Consider the following 8,575-nt stretch of genomic DNA (forward strand, 5'->3'; position numbering starts at 1 on the left):
GCGCCCCCCGGGCCGGCGGGGCGGGGCGGGGCAGGGGAGGGCCCGGACTACATCTCCCGCCGGCCCCGGGCCGGGGCGGTGCGAAGCGGGCGTACCTGTCCCGGCAGCGCCGCGCCGACAGGTGAGCGGCGGGACGGGGGCTCCTTCCTCGGGCCCGCGGCTCCTCCTCCCCCTCGCCGCCCCGCTCCCGCCGCAGGCCCTCCGGGGAGCCGCGATGCCCTTCCCCGGCTCCGGCGCGGACGATGCCTTCGACTACCTGTTCAAGATCATCCTGATCGGGGACTCCAACGTGGGGAAGACCTGCGTGGTGCACCGCTTCAAGACAGGGCAGTACAACGAGAAGCAGCAGAACACCATCGGCGTCGACTTCACCGTGCGCTCCATGGACATCGACGGCAAGAAAGTGAAGGTCCGTGGCGGGAGGAAGCCCGAGACTCTGGTGGGCAGCACCTTTGCCCTGTCACCTTTCCCATGCGGGTGCCGGGGAGTGGTGGGATGCACAGCATCTCCTGCTCGGCCCTAATGAAGGCAGCTGACAAAAGCTGGCTGCCTTTCTGACTAGGGGTGTTTCCAAGGGAGTTTTCTCTCAGGAGCATGCCCTGGGGTAGGCAGTCACCCTAACTTGAGTACATGCTTGCTCTCGTGACTTCTCTGCGTCTACTTGAGGAGAGGGCTGACGCCTTGCCTGCAGGGAGTTCTTTGGAAGACTGCTGTATTTTGGAGGAATGTCTCTTGTCTCCTTCAGAGATGTAGGGACTTTAAGCTGGGACGCCGAGGAGAGAAAACCCTCTAATTTGCAAAGGCTTCACTTTGATATGTGCTTAATTTGAGGGACAAAGGGCTCCAAGACAGCACACCAGAAGAAATGGTCAGCTAAAATTTCCCTCTGCGTGCAGATGGAAGTTCAGATGCCCGCCCTTTATATAGATTTGCTCTGCCCAGTCCCGCATCAGGGCTTCTTTGCTCTACTTCCTTTCCTGTTAAAAGGCTGTAATACTCTACATCTTTTAGTACATTTGTTGAAACTGGGTTTCTTGGCCTCTTTACAAAGCTGGGCTTACCCTTACCTTACCTCTTTGGTCTGTGTAGATTGACTTTACAGACTCATAAATGTCTCTTCAGATCCAGAGAGGGCAAAGCCACACATGGTGTAGCAGAGTGAGCTGGGGCAGGTCTGGCTGTCGTCTAGACAAGGGGTTTCAAAAGCGTGGATGCTGCTGGCAGACACCTAGGAAGTGGCATTCATTGGCCTTTACAACTTCTGTCCTTTCTCTTACAGATCCAAGTGTGGGACACAGCTGGCCAAGAACGCTTCCGGACAATAACCCAGTCTTATTACAGGAGTGCCCATGGGGCCATCCTTGCCTATGACCTTACTAGGAGGTCCACATTTGAATCCATTCCTCACTGGATTCATGAAATTGAAAAGTATGGTGCTGCAAACTTGGTCATGATGTTAATTGGTAGGACTTTAATTTTAAATATTGTGTTACGTAGCTTTTTTAACGTGAATATAAAATCTCCTTCACTTTCCCCCACTACCTGAAGCATCTATAAACTATGCATTAAGAAAGAATCCAGTTCTAATTAAAGAAGATCAGAAAATGTATCAATGTGACCTAAGCTTAAAAAAAAAAAAAGAGGAAAGTCATAGCCTGGTCCTGACAGGACCAAACCCACTGCAGATAGCAACACCTTTTTTCACTTGTTTCTTTCCTGTTGAAATAACGCAACAAGCTTTGCTGCCAGGATCGAGACAGGGACAGCCTTGTTGAGGTTAGAACTGCAGTAAGTCTGACCCTATACTCCTGATGCACAGGAATGTAGCGGCTCAGTAATTCAAGACTGAAGGGGAATGCACAGAGCAACACAACTCCTGGTTCTCATCTTTCCTCTCTGTTCTTTTGCTATGCATGCGCATTGCTCTGTAATGGGATGCCGATCAGGTAAGACAATAGATGGGGAAATGGCTTTTGCAGGGCATGAAGTAGTCTGCTTGCATTCCACTAGTGTTCAGGAAACTTTGCCTCTTGAGGAAAGCAATCGCTGAGAACTGGAGCTGGTAGGAAGCAGCATGGTTCCTTCCTCTTGGTTTCAGGTTGTTATTGCTCTTCCTTCCCCCAGGGAAGAAGCTGAAAATGAGAGAACTGGTGTAGTAAAATGACAGTGGATTTATTTACATTCCACTGCCTCTGCCTGTTGCGCTGTGGCGCTGTGCTGAGAGCATTGCATGCAGCCACAGCAGCCCAGACTGGCTCTTGAGGACGGGCAGGTTGAGCCCCGCGGCACAAAAGGCCTGGGACAGAAGCTGCTGCTTGTGCTCCCAGCACGGTACTTACTTCGGCTGTGGTGGTTCTTCCTGTTCTTCCTCTGAAGAAACAAATAACAAATTCTGATCCGCATCTATAACTGCTGTGCTTAGAACTGGGTGGGTGTAAAGCGCTGAACTTGGCAGGGTTTTCCTAACTAATGTCATAAATCTAAAGAAAAGACTTCTCTGTGTGTGGTGGGGGCTGGTGTGGTTGTTACTGTTTTTTAAAGAGAAAAGCTCTGAAATTGGTAAAAATAAAGCTTTTGTTAAGGATTCAGCTTGGTGCTTTCTTCCAAAGCTGGTGCTGTTTGCTTAACTTACTTTGGCAGAAGTTTTGTACATGTAATTACACTTAGGCATGTTATACACCTTTCTAGCATGAGGTTAAGGTTAAGAAGTCTAACTTTCCCATCTGGAACTGGAGGAGGAAAGAAGGGAGGGCTCTTTTTAAGAAGACAAATCACCCTCAAGCTCTTTGTTGGGGGGTTGTGGTTTTCTTTTGTGGGGTGGGTTGTTTTGTTGGTTTTGCTTGGGTTTTTTTCCTGTTAGAAAAATTGGAAGGGACTTAATGGGAGGGGAGTTGGCTTATATACGCTTCAAATTCGAGATATGAATTTGATGAAGGGTTGTCTTGAAACTATGAATGTAGACTTCAGCCAGGTACTGCTTGTACCAGAACTGATAAATCCACATGCGCTGCAACTAATTAAATATACAAAGGTATTTTATCTTAGGCGTTTCACACTTTCTGATAGATTTTGATTGGAGTGCTGCAAGTAAAAGTTTAATCTATACATGCAGAAACGAGTATATATCTTAAGCATTAAGGCAGCTGGTGTGAATTATTGTCTTTTTTGACATAATCTTAAAAGATTTTTTCAAGTATTTAACCTAAATGCTACTAAATGGTTAAAAACACTAAAGAATAGAACCAATAGTTGCTTTCAAACAATCCTTTGGCACCACAACCTACACTAAATGAGATGAACACAGGTTTTTAGGTTTTTTTCTTGGATTTCAACCCATTTTCTATCCTATGATTAGCTGCAGTTTTGATCCACAGTCTGTGTGTGTGGCTCTGACGTGCTCATATCTTGTTCTTTCCAGTAACTCTTCCTCCTAACATAAATCTATTGTTTAACAGAGTTTAATTAATCCATTACATTTAAAGATGAATTTTTGAGAGACTAAGTTATTGAATACCTATTTGCCTTCTTTTAAGGGAACAAATCAGACTCACTGGATAAGCGCCAGGTCCTGTTTGAAGACGCCTGCACGCTGGCAGAGAAGCACGGGCTCTTAGCTGTACTGGAGACATCAGCAAAAGAAGCTCAAAACATAGAAGAGGTGTTCATGTTAATGGCTAAGGAGCTAATAGCCCGAAATACCTTACAGCTTCATGGAGAGAACCCTCCGAACAGCTTCTGTCTTGATTCCAGGCCAGTGATTGCCAGTCCAAGTGCGGAGAAGGCCCAGTGCCCCTGTTGAAGAGAAATTTCAGGAAGAGCTTGGAAATTGTCATTCTTCTGAAGCTGTTTGATGCAATTGTATTCAATTGATGAAAGTGTCCTCTGTGGCCTCAAGCCATCTCTCTTGATATCTCTGCCTTGGAGTTTGGCTTGTAAGTATTTTCAGAGATCATTGCTGTTGGTAGCACAGGTTGCTTTGAACACGGCAATGAGCTGAGAGGACTCAGGAAGCTGCCAGCCCTTGCCTTAATCAAAGAAAACTATAAAAACTATTGCCTTTAATTATAACCTTTGAATGTTTTTCTGGCTGTGTCAGAAGATGAGTTTGCACCAGAGCTGTGTTAATTTGACCCTTCTGAGCTGTGTTGCTGGTTCTAAGTGCAAGCACTTTCCTCTCTGCCAGTAGCTGTAAAAAGTCTGACACATGCTGTTTATAATTTCATTTAGGGGCTGTCCTGACGTCAGGCATGTAGCCACTCATCCCAAGGGACTTAATAACATTTGTGAAAGAGTAAGTGGAGAACATCCCTGGGGTTCCATGGCAGGCAGAATACGATACACTTCTTCCTGGGGTGAGAAGAGCTGCCTTTCACTTTGCTCCCTAAAAATTGTCAGAATTGCTTCCAGTACTGGTCTCCATCTTGCTACATAGACTTGCTAGGAGAAGCAAAGCTTCCAGTGGAAGGACTTATTTTTCTTTTCTCCCTACTGACCTCATCATGCTTTTTGATGTGCTGATTTTAACCAAAAGCCTTCTGTAGCTTGTGCAATGGGCCAATGGCAGCTTGAGAGTATGCCTGCAGATTTCCAAGGGAGTGTGAAGGATGGATCCAAGCTCCTGTAAGGGGTAAGATGGTTTGATTAGGTAACCTTGTGTTAGAGCAGTAAGTGAATGGTATGGGGGGCACCAGAAAGCTGCCCTAGGCGAGCATATACATTACCACTGTGGGGACTGAACAGCGTGGAAGGTTTTGGATTGCTCCTCCCAAATGCAGGCTCTGTTACTCAGGGCTCACTTCTTCTGGGCATCTGAACTTGAATGAAGGGTTTTGGTTGGGTTTTTTTTGGTGTGGGCGTTGAGGTTTTTTGGGTTTAGTTTTTGAGTTTTGTTTTGGATTTTGTGTTGTTGATGTAGGGTTTTTTTCTTCTCTGTCATTCTGTTTGCAATTTTTTCCCAGTAGATGGAAACAGGGAAGGAGAGGCAGGAAAGAAATATTATACAGAGGAAAGTTTTTTGACTACAGTCCATACCAAAGTGTGTCAGTTACTGTTAAGCTATGAACTGCAACTCAAACTCTGTAATGATAAAATATGGTCTGTGTCACATTCAAAGCAGCCCTGAGAAGGCTGGTGTGTTGCTGGCTTACTCACTGGTGGTCTGCCCATGTTTCCTAAGTCCTTGAAAAATAGGGAAAATCATGTAGCAAATATTTCTGAAAAATCTTGTCTGAGAAGCACAAAAAATAAAGCAGAATGAATCATTGATTTATAGTCTCGGAAATACTTCTAATATTATTAATGCTTTCTCTGGTTAAGTTCTTCGCTAAGTTCACATGCAAAGAGCAGCTATGTGTAAACTGAGGGAGGAGTCCTCCATGCTAGCCTCTAAGCCTTTGGCCTGCTGTAGAGAAAGCTTCATCTTAAGACATCCTCTTTCTGATGTTTACTTTTTAAATCTTATTTCTTCTTCATTCAGTACCAGCCTAGTAGCTGCATTTCAGTTTGGACATTTAGGCAACAGTAAATACTATAACCTTTCCAAGTGGCAAGCAAGCTTCCAAACAACTAGTTTCTACTCCTCTTGTCACTATGAAAACAGCAAAATATAAGCTTAATATTCTTTTCTGTTTAAAGTCCAAACTCCTCCTGGTAGTAATTAATTAATCTTTTTTTTTTTTGGTATCTTTCAGAAGACTCTAATAGAAAAGTATTGTGTTCATCTCCAGTTACACTCTTTCATTGGTCAAGAATTAAAGGAAGGATGTTACTATGTTAATGGCAGTGTTTAACCTTTGCATGTTCACTGGGTTTACTACCTTAATGAGCAATTAGTGCATGAAGTTCTTTTGCTTACCCTCAGTATGGAGACTTCTGCAGGCTGATGTGATCCTCCCTCACTGCCCAGCACTGCCAGGTTACAGGGCTCTTGCCGTTCTCTTCCCCACAGAGAGCTGTGCAACACAGGATCACGGAGGACAGGCTTGTGACCGTGCCTCGAGCTGCACTGTCCCCTTTCCTTTGACAGGTCTAACAGGCTCCCTTCTCCTCCTTCAAGAAACTAGTTCTTAGACACCTCCACATTCTGCAACTAAACCAGGAGCGTGACCTCTTCTGGTTGGTTCTGTTTGGCATCTTCCACACGGCCTTTGGGCAGTTACACTGAGTCGTTTCTGCAGAGACACTTTTCAAGCTGTCCTCGATGGAATGAAGAACAAGCTCGGGCAGTTGCTAACAAGGTTCTTCAGAGAGGATATTGGTACTGGTATTATTCATGAGGTAATACATGAAGCCATAAACTTAAAAAAAACCCCTTTACTATGGCATGTTATTACAGACTGTGAGAACCACTAGATTAAAATACAAACTTGGTGTAATTTCTGCGGTTCTGCCTTTCCCCATCAGAGAGCAAGTGGGAACACGCAGATATGACAAGGCAAAGTGGCATTAACTGCTACAGAACATCCCATTAATGGTTTTGTTCCCCAGCATCATATGCAAATTCAGTGTGCTTCCTGACACTTACCATCATTGCATTTGTACAAAGTGTGGCTTGTTTACACCACTGTTCTGAAACCTACTACTGTCCCTTGGGTTCCAGTTTTAGGACCAGCACATTCAGCTTGAAGATGAGCTCATTTGTTAAGTTTTTAGCTATTTGGAAGTATTTCAGTCTTAGCTGGGGCACATCACTTGCCTTGCAGCCATGCCAGGGGAGATTAAAGCAGGACCTACCCAGTGAAACAGGATAATAAAAAAAAAAATAAGAAGTATTTTAAAATGGAGCAAACTGACACCTCCTAGAAGCTGACTAGTTTGAAAGTCAACATAACAGCAACCCAGTGAAGTGGAAGGCATATAGCACTGCCTATGTGGTCAGGCTTTGCTTCATATGCAGGAGACAGGCTCTTAATTGCAAAAGCTGAGGTTCTTATCTAATTGTTCTAGTTAATGTTTAAGTATAGTTGGAAAGGAGACAGAGAAAGCAATTTTCAGGCCCTGACAGAGGTGGAGAGCTCTATCCTTGACCCTTCTTTCAGGAAGGAGGTGCATGCCTGTGCTTTTGGACAAGGAATTGAAAGTGAAGCTTCCCCCCACCACCAGGTAAGTGCTCAAACGGCAGTGCTTTTCAGAGGTGCCCCTTCCAGAGGTGGGCTGTCAACAGGCAGCTTTTCATGGGTCTCAGCTCTAAGAACACCACATTTGGCTGCAGGTGGGTGTGGGCTTTAACTGTCATTGCTCAGCATACTGACTCCTGAAATAATTTTCAAGCACCACTCTCATGCAATTGTGTTAGGAACTGGAACAGGCAACGCTGGGATACAGGAGCCCTTTGAGAAGAGTTTTAGACATGCCCAGAGCTCCTTTTTCGTAAGAGTACTTCACCTTGTAATAGGAACATGCAGTTTCAGAGGAATAGGACTTTCAAATATTTTTTGGAAGTATTTTTCTTATGCTGCTGTTCTAAAAATCAGCGCTCAGGTGCCTGCACAACGTGTCAATGCAGTCACATCAAGCTGTTGACTCTGGTTTGACAGCAAGTGACAAACAGCACACTTATAGATGCAGGAGCTTAGCATATTTACAATCCTGCATTTCCTTGCTACTGCTGTGTCCATGAATATCACTGCTTATACAGTTTTCTCTGCTAACTCTAGTTTTTGCTAACCTGAAGTGAGGCTCACCACAGCTAGTTTAATAATGCCTCTCTAATGCTTGCATTAAACTGACTTTGTAGGTACTTGATCCCTGCAGTGCAGTCCTGTATTGTATCTCAGTCCCAGGGGATTACATATGGGCTCTCTGGTTTTAAACTGCTGCAGCATTAATAATTTCAGCTACCCAAGTTTTGTTCCAGACATGAAACACCCCGTAACTTTCCTCCTAAGGCAGGGTGAGCTACTCTGTATTTCATTACATGCACCAGGCATGCCCTCAAAGATTACAATCCACCTTGGGCTACAGTCAAGGGCAAGCTGTGCTACCACCATTTGAACTGAAGCAGCAGAGGTTGTAACAAGTGCTCTTAGCTTGTATCATCCCATTCAGAGCAGTGAGAATGGGCTGCAGCTTACTCTGCGCTTACCACAAGAGGCAATGTTTTGTATCAAGCTAAATCTATATATCCTGGCCTAGGGAGTAAAGTCAAGGCACTTCAAGTGAGAGCAGGCATCTTCTTCCAAAGATTTTTGTTCTGAAATCAAGATTTGGCTGGTAGAAGGTTATGGAGACTTTATACCTTTTTCATCTTGACACTATTCTGACTGGCCTCTTCAGTTTCTGTATTTTAAGTATGTGCTTGAAGAAAACATAGCACAGCCTAAGTTGTTACCCTCCATTTTTTTACATTAAAAGTTTGCCTTAATTCTACTGGAATTATTCCTGATCTTACAGAGGAAAAAGGTAACAGCCTACTAACATTATTTCAAAGGCCCTATTATTTTCAGTTATTCCAATTTGGGATGGGTGGGGGGTAGAAATCACAATGCTACAGCAAGCTTGGAAACAAGCCTCCCACCAGCAAGGTTCAGACACAAGTGGCACACAGCAGTACTGCTTGGTGACAAATACATGCAGC

At 44.6% G+C, this 8,575-nt stretch overlaps 1 protein-coding gene across 1 annotated transcript; it reads left to right on the forward strand.

The window, feature by feature from the left end:
* The first annotated feature begins 26 nt into the window (after positions 1-26).
* Positions 27-5,265, forward strand: RAB19 (RAB19, member RAS oncogene family). The gene is made up of 3 exons (XM_050324141.1): positions 27-409; positions 1,280-1,463; positions 3,534-5,265. The coding sequence occupies exons 1-3, from the start codon at positions 215-217 to the stop codon at positions 3,797-3,799; spliced, it is 645 nt and encodes a 214-aa protein (XP_050180098.1). The 5' UTR covers positions 27-214; the 3' UTR covers positions 3,800-5,265.
* Positions 5,266-8,575: the final 3,310 nt, after the last annotated feature.

The sequence above is a fragment of the Myiozetetes cayanensis genome, unplaced genomic scaffold (genome assembly GCF_022539395.1).
Source record: "Myiozetetes cayanensis isolate MyiCay16 unplaced genomic scaffold, myiCay2020 scf3, whole genome shotgun sequence".
Taxonomy (NCBI): domain Eukaryota; kingdom Metazoa; phylum Chordata; class Aves; order Passeriformes; family Tyrannidae; genus Myiozetetes; species Myiozetetes cayanensis.

Excerpts from the sequence above, each read along its gene's own strand:
- RAB19 (XM_050324141.1), top strand. The coding sequence starts at position 215 with ATGCCCTTCCCCGGCTCCGGCGCGGACGATGCCTTCGACTACCTGTTC. Across the intron at positions 410-1,279 it reads TCGACGGCAAGAAAGTGAAG|ATCCAAGTGTGGGACACAGC; the intron begins GTCCGTGGCGGG and ends TTTCTCTTACAG. Across the intron at positions 1,464-3,533 it reads CTTGGTCATGATGTTAATTG|GGAACAAATCAGACTCACTG; the intron begins GTAGGACTTTAA and ends CCTTCTTTTAAG.